Genomic DNA, 13,950 nt, shown 5'->3' on the forward strand with positions numbered 1-13,950 from the left:
GCAAAACTAGACTTTATTGAGTTACTTCGAGAATTCAAAGACGTCTTCGCATGGTCATACCAGGATATGCCTGGGCTAAGTACCGATATCGTAGTTCACCGTCTTCCTATAAAGGAGGATTGTAAGCCAGTTCAGTAAAAACTCCGGAGGATGAGGCCTGATGTTGTACTAAAAATAAAAGAGGAGATTCAAAAGCAATTTGATGTGGGGTTCCTACAAGCGGTCAAATACTCAGAATGGGTAGCCAATATTGTACTCGTCCCTAAGAAAGATGGGAAGGTTCGAATATGTGTAGATTACAGAGATTTGAATAAGGCTAGCCCGAAAGATAATTTTCCCTTGCCTCATATCGACACCCTGGTGGATAACACGGCGGGACACTCATTATTCTCCTTCATGGATGGTTTTTCGAGATATAATCAAATTAAGATGCATCTTGAGGATACGAAGAAAACCACGTTCATAACCTTATGGGGAGCTTTCTGTTATAAAGTGATGTCATTCGGGTTGAAAAATGCGGGAGCCACATACCAGAGAGCCATGGTGACCCTCTTCCATGATATGATGCATAAGGAAATTGAAGTATATGTTGATGACATGATCGTAAAATCCCGGACGGAAATAGAACATGAACGAGTCTTAAGAAAATTGCTTTTAAGATTAAGAAAGTTCCAACTCAAACTTAATCCAGCCAAATGTATCTTCAGAGCTAGGTCAGGAAAACTTCTGGGGTTTGTAGTCAGTAAAAAAGGGATTGAAATTGATCCAGAAAAAGTCAAGGTAATTCGAGATTTTCCTCCACCACGCACTCAGAAAGAAGTTCGAGGTTTCTTAGGAAGATTGAATTACATTACTCGGTTCATTTCGCAACTGACCGAGAAATGTGACCCTATATTCCATCTTCTGAAGAAACATAATCCAAATGTGTGGAATGAAGATTGTCAGGAGGCTTTTGATAAGATAAAATAGTACTTGTCCAATACTCCAGTGTTGATGCCACCTAGGCCAGATAAACCATTGATCTTGTATTTAATAGTGTTCGACAACTCCATGGGAAGTGTGCTAGGTCAACATGATAAGACAGGTAAGAAGGAGAAGGCGATCTATTATCTCAGTAAGAAATTTACTGACTGTGAGATGAGATATTCGCCCATTGAAAAGTTATGTTGCGCCCTGGTCTGGGCGACACGAAGATTGAGACAATACATGCTCTATCATACGACTTGGTTAATTTCAAAGTTATACCCTTTAAAGTATATGATGGAGTCAACTGCGTTGAATGAGAGTATGGCTAGGTGGCAGATCCTACTCTCCGAGTTTGATATAGTCTACGTAAATCAGAAAGCCGTCAAAGGAAGCGCGATAGTAGAATTTTTGGCCTGCAAAGCTTTAGAAGACTATGAGCCTCTGAATTTTGGTTTCCCAAATGAAGATTTGATGTATGTTGCAACCGCTGAAGAAGATTTCCACGAAAATCACTCTTGGAAGCTAAGCTTTAACGGAGCTTCGAATGCTATAGGCAATGGAATTGGGGCAGTCCTTGTGTCCCCTAATGGAGATCATTATCCTTTTACTAGCAAATTGAATTTTGATTGCACCAATAACATGGCTGAATATGAAGCTTGCATTATGGGCATCCGGGCAGCCATAGAGCGAAAACTTAAGATACTAGAGGTATACGGAGACTCTGCATTGGTAATATACCAGCTCAAAGGAGAATGGGAAACAAGAGACCCAAAGTTAGTCCAATATCGAAAGCTGGTTTTTGAATTGATTGAGGAGTTTCACAGTGTCACTTTTTGTTATCTCCCACGAGACGAAAATCAGATAGCAGATGCTTTAGCCACTCTAGCCTCTATGATCAAAGTGAACAAACTAGAAGACATGAAGCCTATTCAAATCAACATTTTTGAGACTCCAGCTCCTTGCTATAGTATTGAGGAAGAGGAAAACGATGACCATCCGTGGTATTAGGACATACTGCGATATCTAAAGAATCGTGAGCACCCCGACCATGCAACAGAAAATGATAAGAGGACATTGAGGAGATTGGCCACTGATTATGTCCTAGATGGAGAGATTTTGTATAAGAGGGGAAAGTATCAAGTACTGTTGAGATGTGTGGATGCTGTGGAGGCTAAGAAAATTTTGGAAGAAGTGCATAAAGGTATCTATGGAACGTATGCCAACGGCTTCATGATGGCCAGAAAGATTATGAGATTTGGTGCACTATTGGTCTACCATGGAAGGAGATTGCATTAATTATGCCAGAAAGTGCCATAAATGCCAAATTTATGGTGACAAAATCCATGCACCTCCTTCACCTCTTCACGTTATGACTTCTTCATGGCCTTTCTCTATGTGGAGAATGGACGTCATCAGGCCAATATCACCAAAGGCTTCTAATGGGCATCGATTTATTTTCGTGGTTATTGACTATTTCACTAAATGGGTGGAAGCTGCTTCATATGCTAATGTCACGAAGTCAGCAGTCAGCAAGTTCTTGAAAAAGGAGATTATATGTCGATATGAAATGCCCGAAAGGATTATATCTGACAATGCACTGAATTTGAACAACAGCTTAATAGCGGAAGTTTGTAGTCAGTTTAAAATCAGACACCATAATTCGTCGCCTTATCGCCCAAAAATGAATGGTGCAGTGGAGGCAACTAACAAAAATATCAAAAAGATTGTAGGGAAAATGACTAAAACTTACAAAGACTGGCATGAGAAATTACCTTTTACTCTTCTTGCATATCGAACATCTATTAGGACTTCTACTGGGGCAACACCTTTTTCTCTAGTCTATGGGATGGAGGAAGTGTTACTCATTGAAGTTGAGATCCCTTCTCTTCGGGTGTTAGCTGAGCTAAAGCTAGATGAGGCCGAATGGATTCAATCTTGATATGATCAGGTGAACTTGATAGAAGAAAAGAGGCTAAAAGCTATTCATCACGGTCAGATGTATCAGAAATGAATGATACGAGCCTATAACAAAATGGTCCGTCCCATAGAATTTCACGAGGGGGACCTGGTGCTAAAAAAGATTCTTCATCTACAAAAAGATTTTAGAGAGAAATGGATGCCAAATTGGGAAGAACCTTATGTTGTAAAGAAGGCTTTTTCTGGAGGAGCTCTGATCTTGAGCGAGATGGATGGTAAAAGCCTGCCAAATCTTGTAAACTCGGATTCAGTCAAGAATTTCTTCACTTGAGAAAAGAGGATCAAGGTGAAAACCCACAAAGGGCGCTTTGAGTTCTAAAAAAAATAGGGAAGAGGCCAAGGTGAAAACCCATAAAGGGCGCCTTGAGACCAAAAGGGATTTGAGTTGAAAACCCAAAAAGGGCGACTCAAATTTTGATCAGATCAGAGCATGTGATAATCTTGCTATACCTGAATCAACAGAAAAGGGTAGGCAACATCTTGGGGCATTGACCAAGTCCTGTAGATTTCCTAAACACATTTCAAACTCGAAAAGGTCTTCAGAAAGTTTGTATAGAGAAGTTTAAGCTGTAATATCTGGCGCACCTAACCTTCATACTATGTGTATTGAATCTGTTGTTCTTGGAATACTTCTTTCTTTTTCAAGATACATATTCCCAATCAATTCCTCTTTTATTCTTGATAATTTATTCTTTTTAAGTTATGCTCCCAAATTAATTTTATTTTTATCCATTATTATGATCTTTTTTCAAGCATGTTGCATTGAAATAATGATTAATGGATTAATAATACTTTCACAATGGAAGTCTTGCATATTACTCTAGAAGTTTTTTTAAATGGTATGGGAACCTGAAACATGACTATTATTTAGAACGCACCAAGTTTAAAGGTCGAAATGTCTAAGAAGGGAAAGTCTAAATCAGACTATCTTGTCGAATTTTGTTGTTCAAACATTGATTGAACAAAATGACAAGATGTCGTGTTGGTGACTAAGTTTCAATGAACAAACAAGAAATGATCACCGGGTGATAAGAAGAGGTTTCTTGGAGGAGAAAGTTCTACAATTGTACATAAACATTTGGTATGATACCCTGGAATAGCGTAGGAGACCGAAGAGATTCAGATCATGTACCCCCGAATTGCAGTGGAAGAGATTTGAGAAAGAGCTAGACCTTATACTCCTAATTACAGTAGGAGGAAGATGGTGTCCTAAAGTTACAGTGGACTTAACCTTAAAGTTTACAGTGGATAGAACTTTAGAGATTACAGTAGGGGTAATCCGATTAAGTAAGAAATGAGTGTTACCAGCTGAGCAGGATAACATTCTGACGTGAAGAACGAGGAATAACAACCCAAACATTAAAAATGGATCATTTCCATGATATTTTACATTCATGCACGCGCATCTAGTTAGGAGCATTTGATTCATTCTGATCATGTCATCTTAATCATTAGGCATAATTAGGTTCATAAAATAGATTATACAGATCATGTTCCTCAAAGAACAGATCGAAGATAGCAGATCTTGTCTGCCTGAATTGGCAGCGAAGTAGATCGAAGATAGAAGATCTTGTCTTCCTGTATTGGCAGCGAAGTAGATCAAAGATAGCAGATCTTGTCTTCCTGTATTGGCAACGAAGTAGATCAAAGATAGAAAGTCTTGTCTTCCTGTATTGGCAGCGGAGTAGATCGAAGATAGCAAGTCTTGTCTTCCTATATTGGTAGCGAAGTAGACTGAAGATAACAGATCTTGTCTTTCTGTACTGGCAACGAAGCAGATCGAAAAACAAGTCTTATCTCTCTGATGTCACAGTGGAGTAGACCAAAACCACGAATCTTGTCCCCCTGAAATTGATGCGAAGAAGATTGAAGCTACAAGTCAGATCTCTCTGAAGTGGAGTGAAGTGGATCGAAGTAACAAGACACGGTGGATTGAAATAAAGCTACTTGAAGAGAAGTGTCAAGAGAAATCAAGACTCGGCGGGACCGGGCAAAATTGATATTTCTTATTCTTTGCTCTGTTCTCGTTACCTGACAACAAGTAAAGAGGGGCAGCTGTACAAGCCCAATTTAGCCCGGGCTTAAGGCTTAATTACAAGCCAACCCAAACTCGGGCCCAATTAACCCAAACCCACCAGCCCAAACCCGAGGCCCAAACCAAGGCCCAATTTCCCCCAAAATCAGCCTAGGGTTTCAAAAATTTAAACCCTAGGCTCCGCCTCTAGGGTTTTGACCCTTGGCCTTCTGCCACCGCCGCTGGACGTCCCATCCGCGTCCATCACCGCCCATCCACTTGTACTGCCACCTCCAAAGAAGAAAAAGCAAGCAAAGATAGACAAACAGTAGCAAAATAGGCTATAAAAGCCGAAAAATGTAACTTTTAGGGGTTTTTTTTTCGACCTTTGTAACAAAAAACATATATTAGCAAAGAAATAAAAAAAACAGAAAACATCAAGGTGAGGCCTTTTTTTCTTTTTGGTTTTTTTCGATCTATTGCCTCTTTTCTTTCTTTTTTTTACTCATATAGATAAATATAAGTAGTAAATAATAAAAAAGGACATACCGTTTCGTCTTTCGGTCGCACCACCGTCGGGGTCTGCTCGTTGACAAAATAGGCCCCGAAAGGTTGAGTTAGGGGGTCCTTCTTCTTGATCTTTGGGCTAAGTGAGTCTTGCTTTTGATCGGGTCTCAAAACAGGGACTAGAACGCCCTTTTGCGCAATGTCGGCCACCGCCCGTAGTGGCGCAACGGCGGCGCTAAGAGGACCCAAAGTACAAACATTTGAGGAGAGGGGGAAGAAAAGTTTTTTTTGTTTTTTTAATAGCTGCTGAAATGTTTTTTTTTGGAAGAAAATTGGGTTTAAATACCCCAAACAAAACGGTGCCGTTTAGCTATTAGGGTCAGAAGCCAAAACGACGCCGTTTTGGCCCTAACCCGCGCGGCGACCCGACCCTAGGGGAAGGATCCGCATGTTTTCTTCAAGTGGGATATTTGCACGCACAGTCCCTCCAACTTTGCAGTGCATTGCAATTTGGCCCTTTTTTCATTATCTTCTTTTATTTTAATTTAGCGACCAAGTTTTATTTTTGTCTCAGTTCGGTCCATTGTAGCACTGCGTTTTGGGGTTTTGGTTTATTTACCATTCTGGTCCCCCCTCTTTCGGCGCGTGTCATAACTTGGTCCTTTTCATTTTTTTACTTCGAATTCGCCCATCATTTTTGTTTTTACTTCGATTTAGTCCTTTTTTTAGCAATTTTATTATTTTACTCATTATTTAAATGTTATTATCATTTATTATTATTATTATTATTATTAATTATTATTAGTTTTATTTCCCTTTTATTTAGTCACTACAATTTTATTAATACATTAACTAGTTTTTTCATTATTATTAGTTTAGCTTTATTTTCGTAATATATGTATATATACCCATGTATATTTTTATACATGCGTACACATATATGTTTCTATATTTTATTTATGCATACCTACATACATGTCTATATATTTCATTTTCATAATGTGTATATATATATATTCTTACATATTCCTTATATTTTCAATATATATTTTGTTTATATTTTTTATATTTTACGATTCATAAATACTTACATATATATATTTTTATATATTTGATGATGGTTATATACATATACATGTTTGTGCATATATACTTACATAATTTTTTCATTTATACATGCATATGTTTTTCATATTTTCATAATTTTAGATGTATATATATCTTTTATATTTTTATAATGTTGTTAATTTTGCTCATTTATTCACATGTCTGTTACTATTATTTTTCTTGCTTTAGTTTTCATCTGTTTATTATTTGTTATTATGCCTGCATGATTGTTTTTACATTAGTCTTACTATTTAATTATCTTTTGTTTCGCTCGCGTTATTTATTTACATTATCATCATTATCATGGTTTTACATCCATTTTCACTCGGGTTTGCCAAAAAACAGAAAATTTCAAAATAAAAGCAATACTCGGTATTTGAGATCTTCGAAAGAATTGAGCCCTGACGTATTGGGTTCCAATTTTCTTTGTTGAATCTAAATAATCGAGAGTGCTCTTTAAAACAAAAATATAATAAAAAAACTCATTATCGAGAATCCAATACGTTATGTCCTAACGCATTGGATATGACACGTTGTTTTCTCGAGACGAGGATTTTTCAAAATAAATGCAATATTCGATGTTTAATATTTTGAGAAATTGTGCCCTAACGTATTGGGTTGCAATTTTTTCATATGACTTAAACAATCGAATACCTTTTTTAAACTGTATTGTGCAAGTTTTTAGACGAGCTCATTTCTAAAGAAGTAAAATATCGTGCCCTAATGCATTGGGTGTGGCATTTTCTCTTTCTGAAATGAGAGAGTCTTAACGTGTAACTTGATTTATAAGTCTTTCCCTTTTTTATAAATAAATGATCGTAGTTTAAATTCTCCAAAGTTTTTAAGTTTTTAACATTAAGACATTAACTAATCAACTAAGTACCAATTTTGGGCGTAACGAGGGTCCTAATCATTCCTCGTACGTAACCGACTCCCGTTCCCATTTTTCTGAATTTCGTGGGCCAAACTCGTTGTTTTAATAAAATTAAATTGTTTATTAAAAACAACCCCTTTTACGAGGTGACCCGATCACACCTCATCAAAAAAAATTGGTGGCGACTCCCGTTTTCGTTTTCATTTTTTCAAAACCCAAGTTGACCCCGTTTTTATCAAAAAATGGTGTCAACAATTTGGAAATGAATGTGGTTTTCTTGAAATGGAAATGAAAATGAAAATGAAAATGAGAAACAATTCATTTGCAAATGTGCATGGGTTACTTAGAAATGACCGGAAGGATAAGTTTATATTTTTGAGTGGTTTTAAAGCTCGAAAATGGAAATAAATCATTCGGTCATGATTAACAAGTTTAGTTTTGAAATGTTGAATATATTTTCTTGAAAATTTTACTAGGGGTAAAATCATCATAATTTTACTAAGGATAAAATTGGGATAAGAAAATTATTTAATTGGAAAATTAATGTTTATTTTAGAAAATAGAAAAATATGTATTGGGTTAGATTAAATTATAAAGTGCTAGGTTAAAAATCTAAAAACACATATAATTGGGCCTAATACAATGAGATGCCCAAATCCATCATAATACATATGAGGGAAAGCACACCCTATTAGCCCCTCTCCCTTTCCTAGTTGGACTAGGAAGTTGTTTTTCTATTTGAAATAAACATTTATACTTCAACAAGGATTCTACCTTCTCTCCCTATAAACAAATGGCATCGGTCGAGCTATTCACACAACTTTAAGATATTGTTACTCAGCCGAAAAATAGAGAAAATTTATTCTTATTTATTAAATATACTTTTTTCAGAATAGTAATTCTATTGGTTCTATTAAAGAAGAGATAATTTTTGTTTTCACCCCAAAAGAATATTTTTTTTTCTAATTCTAAGTTTGATTCAATTGGTTCGAACGCACACTCGAAGCAATTTGTGGTATGATAATAGCGGAGAAAATTGTTTGGTTGAAAGCCAGAAAACATCAACAATCCGCTTATTCGAAAAACAAGTACAATTATTGCTATAAATATCATAAACCGGGTCAATTTTTAAAATTTTAATTTTTCGTTTTGCAAGAAAAATGTTTTCAAACCAGATTTTTTCCAACATATAAATAAATCCATCCTAAGATTAAAGTGCTAGGTACCCCTAATGGTAAGGGTAGGGTAAGTGATGTATTCTTAGGGGAGCCATAACATAAATATGTTAGAGCGTTATAATTATGGGTGTCGAAACCATTTTTTTGAGTTTGAAAAACGGGGATCGACTTTAAAATGAAAACGGGAGTCGCACCGATCTTTTATTAAGTTGTGACCGGTTCACCATTAAAATGATTTTTTTGGTCTGCGAATTTTGAGAGAAAAAAAAGGTTCGGGAGTCGGTTACACATGAGGAAGGGTTAGCACCCTCGTAACGCCCAAAATTGGTACCGAATCGATTGTTTAATGTCTTAATGTCGAAATTTTGAAAAGATTTTAAAATACGATCCTTTTATTTTGAATAAAATGAATTAGACGATGAGATTCACTTATTTCAAAGAAATAATTCGTCACACTCAATAAGTTAGAGTGCAACATTTTAAATCCTCAAAATTAAATTTATCTCTTGACTTTTAAAACCTATGCATTTTGAGAAGGATGTCCGATTATTTGGGTTAAATGAAAAAAAATCATAACCCAGTAAGTTAGGGTTCGATTTCACAATATTCCTAAATATCGAACATTGCCTTTATTTTTTTAAATCCTCGTCTCGAGAAAATAACACGTCATATCCAATACGTTAGGACACAACATGTCGAATTCCCGAAAATGGATTTTTATTTGAAATCTGTATGTTTGAAAAAAATTCGATTATTTAGATTCGACGAGAAAATTGGAACCCAATACGTTAGGGCTCAATTCCTTCGAAGATTTCAAATATCGAACTTTGCATTATCTTAAAAGTTTTTTTTGAATAAGTCGATTTCGACACTTAAATGATATAAAACGTAATCTTTTGAACGGATAAAAACGATTGTATAATAATGTACCATACGAAATGATGATTCATAAGCTAAAACGCACACTAATGAATGTCAAACAATCAACCAATGTAAATAAACAATACAATATAACAATAGTAAGAATCTCATATTATGTTGGATAAACATTAATATTTAAAGCTAAAGAATTAAAAGAAATATCAAGTAAATTAATACGAACAAGCTTTACAATAGAAAAAATAAAAAAATGAATAACATGCAAAAGAGGAAATTGAGAATCATTAATATACAATAAATTACATGCACAAAAAAATTATCATAAACAATATATGTATGGGTTTGAAAAAGGTTTAATGAAACATAAAAAAGAAATACTATGTGAAATTATGTTATTAAAATGAATTTTAAAGTAAATAAATAAATATATATGTAATATATCAAATAACCTACATCTTTAATCTAAATAAATAACATGTATATGAACTGAAAAGTCTAATAATAATACAAGTAATAATATATAATAATGTAAAAATTTAATTTAAAAGAAATAATTCGTATATATATATATATATAAAAATTGGTTTAAGAGAAACGTATAAACATATTTAAAAAGCCCTTAAGGTCAATAATTATAATAATACATAATCAATAAAATAATTTAATTCTAAAGCATGCGTGTGGTGTATATATATTTATAACACTATTGTATAAGAATATTATCATGCAAATCTTCTAAAACATAAAAATGTATAAAAGAGAAATTAAAAAAACATTGTAAAACTATTAATGAATGTGCACCAATTATATCGAACTTACCCAAAAACGTGACAAGTTTAAATAATAATACAAATAATAGTAGGATTAATAAATCATAATAATATTATTTTTAAAATAATTGATAAAAAAAAAAAAGAAAACAAATATGAAAGGGACTAAATTGCAATTAAAACAGGATTACTGGGGAAGAACATAAATGAAGCCTAAAAAGGGCCCCCGTGCAACGCGCGAATAACATGGGGGGCCGAAATGGGAAATATCCCGTCCCCAAAAACGCTGCGTTACATAAGGACCGAAATGAAATTCGCAGTAAAATAGGTGGCCTAATTTAAAAGAACGATAGAAACTAGATTGAACCGAGATACAAAAGTGGAGGACCTGGGGCGCAAATAAACCAAACGCCCAAAGTGCGCGGATCCTTCCCTAGATCAGGTCACCACGCGGGTCGCTGAGCCTAAAACGGTGCCGTATCAATAAATAACGTAAAAAATAATAAAAAACCCTAATCTAAAACTAATCTGTTATTTGAAAACAAAAGAAAACTAACTAAAACCTAAGCACTCTGCGTCGCTCTGCGTTCGTCCGTTCAAGGACTCTTCGGACTTAGCCCACACCCGGATGACGACGGAGAGGGCAAGGATCCGACCACCAAGTAACTTCTCTGCCTTCTAATATTTGTTTTTCATTCTTTTATTAAAAAATGAATCAAACAAGCACAGAAAAGATAACCGAAAAAGAGAAAGGAAAAAGAAAACAGTAAGAAACGTAGAGAAAGAAAAAAAAATCGTGAATCACCTTTCAAAATTTCTTTGAATATATATTTTTTGTATTCGATTTCGCCTATTGAATGCGTAAAAAAAATCCTTTTACAAATTCCAAAACGGCTTTTATATAGCCGGAAATCAAATCAAAATTTACAAGAATTTTTTTCTAAAAATCTCTCCTTTTTTTCTGCTATTCTGCTTTTGCCCCCTTTTTGCCTTGTTGCCTCTCGTGTGTGTATCTGCAGGTACTGGTACAGAGATGCGCGGGCGCGCATGTACGGAGGCTCGTGTGGCAGTGTGTGTGAGGAGGCCAGCACGTGCGAGGGGAGAGCCGAAGGTGATGTGTTGTGAGGCTGCTGCGGCGCTGGGAGGGGACTGTTGCTAGGGGTTCTTGATGTCGGGCTTCGTTGGGCCATGATAGTTGGGCTAGATGGGGCTTGAGACAGTGTTTGGGTGGTTTAGGTATTGGGCTGGTATTGGGCTTAGCGGGTTTTAGATGTAAATGGACATTACTGGACATTTTATTTATATTTATTTTTTATTTTTTATTTTTTATTTATTATTATTATATATATATTTTATATTTTGGTTTTAATATTTGGGCTCGGGCCTGACAAAAATGGGCTCTTACAATGGGAACACTCTTGATGGGATCTACTTATGTGAGTTTGAAGTGTGACAGCTTCTAGGAGCTTAAGGGCTTGGCTCTAACAACACTCATGAAAAGAGGACATGGACAAATGACCATGATATGGAATTAGAGCGGAGGAAGCGGATTAGGATCGAATTCAAGTTGTTTGACTCAAGAAGTAAAGATTTGGATATGATTTGAAAAGAAGAAATAGACAAATTTAGTAATAAAGATTTCAAAAATAGTAAAGAAGAAATTTGAGAATAAAAAAAAATAAAAATCATAAATAAATAAGAAATAGAAATTAAAAAAAAAAGAACAAAGTGGAAGATGGACGAGTAAACCGATGGATATGATGGATAGAATGATAAATGTCCAATTAAACCCTTTGAGATATAAATCCCAACAAACTCAATTAATGACTCTAATCAACCCTCAAATAAATAATCTTTGGCAAATTGAAGGGTGAAGAATGAATTCCCACGACTCCTTTAAGAAAATCGAGAAGAAAACTACTTCGAAAAATAACAAGAAAGAAATCTTGCAAAAGAAACAAACTCTTAGAGTTGAAAACTTTATTAATGAAAACAACTGTTTCCTTAATAAATAATGAAGAAACCTTTATATAGGCTAGTTAAGTACATCCAAATAAAACTCTAAAGTATACTAAAACTCTAATTAATCTAAACAAGAAATAGTTTTAAACAAAATTTTCTTATTAATATAAAACTCCTTAATAACATAAAATATTTAATAATTATAAAAAATTCGTAATAAAAAATAATAAAATAAGAAGAGCTGATAAATACAATATTGAGTTCATATATAATAAAAATTAAGCCCAAAACTTAAACCCAATATGATTTAAACTCGAGTTAAAAGTCCGAAACTCGTAATTCCCGTCATAATCATGTCTAGAAATTCTGCTCGCGTAGTATTCACTAAAACGGTCATAACTTGAGCTCCCGAACTCAAAATCGAGTGATTCAAAGTGTGTTTCGAAGATTGGAAATTGATCTTCGAATTCCATGTCGACATCTCAACCCAGAAATTTCTGGATCCTATCCAAAAAGTCATCGCAAGTCTACTGATTTCTCAAACTTGAAAATTGGCAATTTCGGTGAATGTAATTTAATAAATTTCACCCCATTTATGCATGTATCAGACCATAATAGTGTCCCTAGATACTATGGATTGACTAGTATTGAAATTATTGTGTGAGATGTGTTTGGTTAATCAAATGGAATAGTTGGTTCAAAGCTTAGTCTACCAAACAATTTCAATTAACTATAGCATGTTTTCACTAAGTGAATTCATTTATGCGAATTGATTTATAAGATTATCAAAATCTAAAATATTTTAAAAATAATAGGAGATTGTTGGAACATTTTCATATATTTATAGTATTCCAATAAATATAAATAAAAGAGTTATATCACTTAATTTTTAGGCTCAAAAACATAAACTTGATATAACTAAGAAGTGATATAACTCTTAAAACTTGATAATTCCTGAGGGAGAATGACACCTATTTATAGGTTCAAAGAGCACCAAAATATTCTTCTTTAAAATAGCTGATAAGTCATGAAAATTTTCCTTTAATAAATCAAATAATTATCATACCAATTCAAGGAAGTCGATTGGGTGACTATGATCTCTAGTTGATTTATGCTATTCTTTGTCAAACATGTCATAATCAAATGCGTTAAACTCAGTCCAACCGAAACTTGTATAGGGCTCAAAGTTCCCTAACATGAAGCAGTCAAACTTGCAAATGCTTACTACAAAGTTCGAAACCTTAAGGATGTAGGAGAACTAGACGATTGGCGAATTTTATGGCAAACTTTGTGATTTATCCAATCAAGATTTCACCCTTGGATATAAGCACTCGAATTCAAAGCTATTAGAAAGGTTCTTCGATCCTTGCCTAAAAGATTTAGTACCAAAGCAACAGCTATCGAGGAAGCAAAAGACATTAATGCTATGTGTATTGATGAATTGGTTGAATCTTTACAGACCTTTGAGATTAATCTAGATGAAACAAAGAGGAGCAAGATCAAAAGAGAAAAGAACATTTTTTACAAGTGACTGAAGCAGTGCCCACCGATCAAAGCATTCCTATATAAGAGCTGTAAAAACAAAAAGCTTTACTGACTCAGAACTTCAGCAAGACTTTTAAGAAACAATCTAGAAGGAATCAGAAATTTGAAACCTTTAAAAATGCTAAAAAGGGAAGATCCAAAAGAGTGATTATCAATGAAGAAGTCAAAGAC

The 13,950-nt window shown here is 34.5% G+C and overlaps 1 protein-coding gene across 1 annotated transcript; it reads left to right on the forward strand.

Annotated features, from left to right (window-relative positions):
* Positions 1-1,260: 1,260 nt before the first annotated feature.
* On the forward strand, positions 1,261-2,905 carry LOC107898186 (uncharacterized). Its single transcript, XM_041091425.1, has 3 exons — positions 1,261-1,674; positions 1,828-1,967; positions 2,773-2,905. Exons 1-3 carry the CDS (start codon positions 1,261-1,263, stop codon positions 2,903-2,905), a joined length of 687 nt encoding a protein of 228 aa, XP_040947359.1.
* Positions 2,906-13,950: the final 11,045 nt, after the last annotated feature.

This window comes from Gossypium hirsutum, chromosome D04 (assembly GCF_007990345.1).
Source record: "Gossypium hirsutum isolate 1008001.06 chromosome D04, Gossypium_hirsutum_v2.1, whole genome shotgun sequence".
In the NCBI taxonomy this organism is placed as follows: Eukaryota; Viridiplantae; Streptophyta; class Magnoliopsida; order Malvales; family Malvaceae; genus Gossypium; species Gossypium hirsutum.

Excerpts from the sequence above, each read along its gene's own strand:
- LOC107898186 (XM_041091425.1), top strand. The coding sequence starts at position 1,261 with ATGGAGTCAACTGCGTTGAATGAGAGTATGGCTAGGTGGCAGATCCTA. Across the intron at positions 1,675-1,827 it reads GAAAACTTAAGATACTAGAG|ATAGCAGATGCTTTAGCCAC; the intron begins GTATACGGAGAC and ends GACGAAAATCAG. Across the intron at positions 1,968-2,772 it reads GAAAACGATGACCATCCGTG|GACTTCTACTGGGGCAACAC; the intron begins GTATTAGGACAT and ends AACATCTATTAG.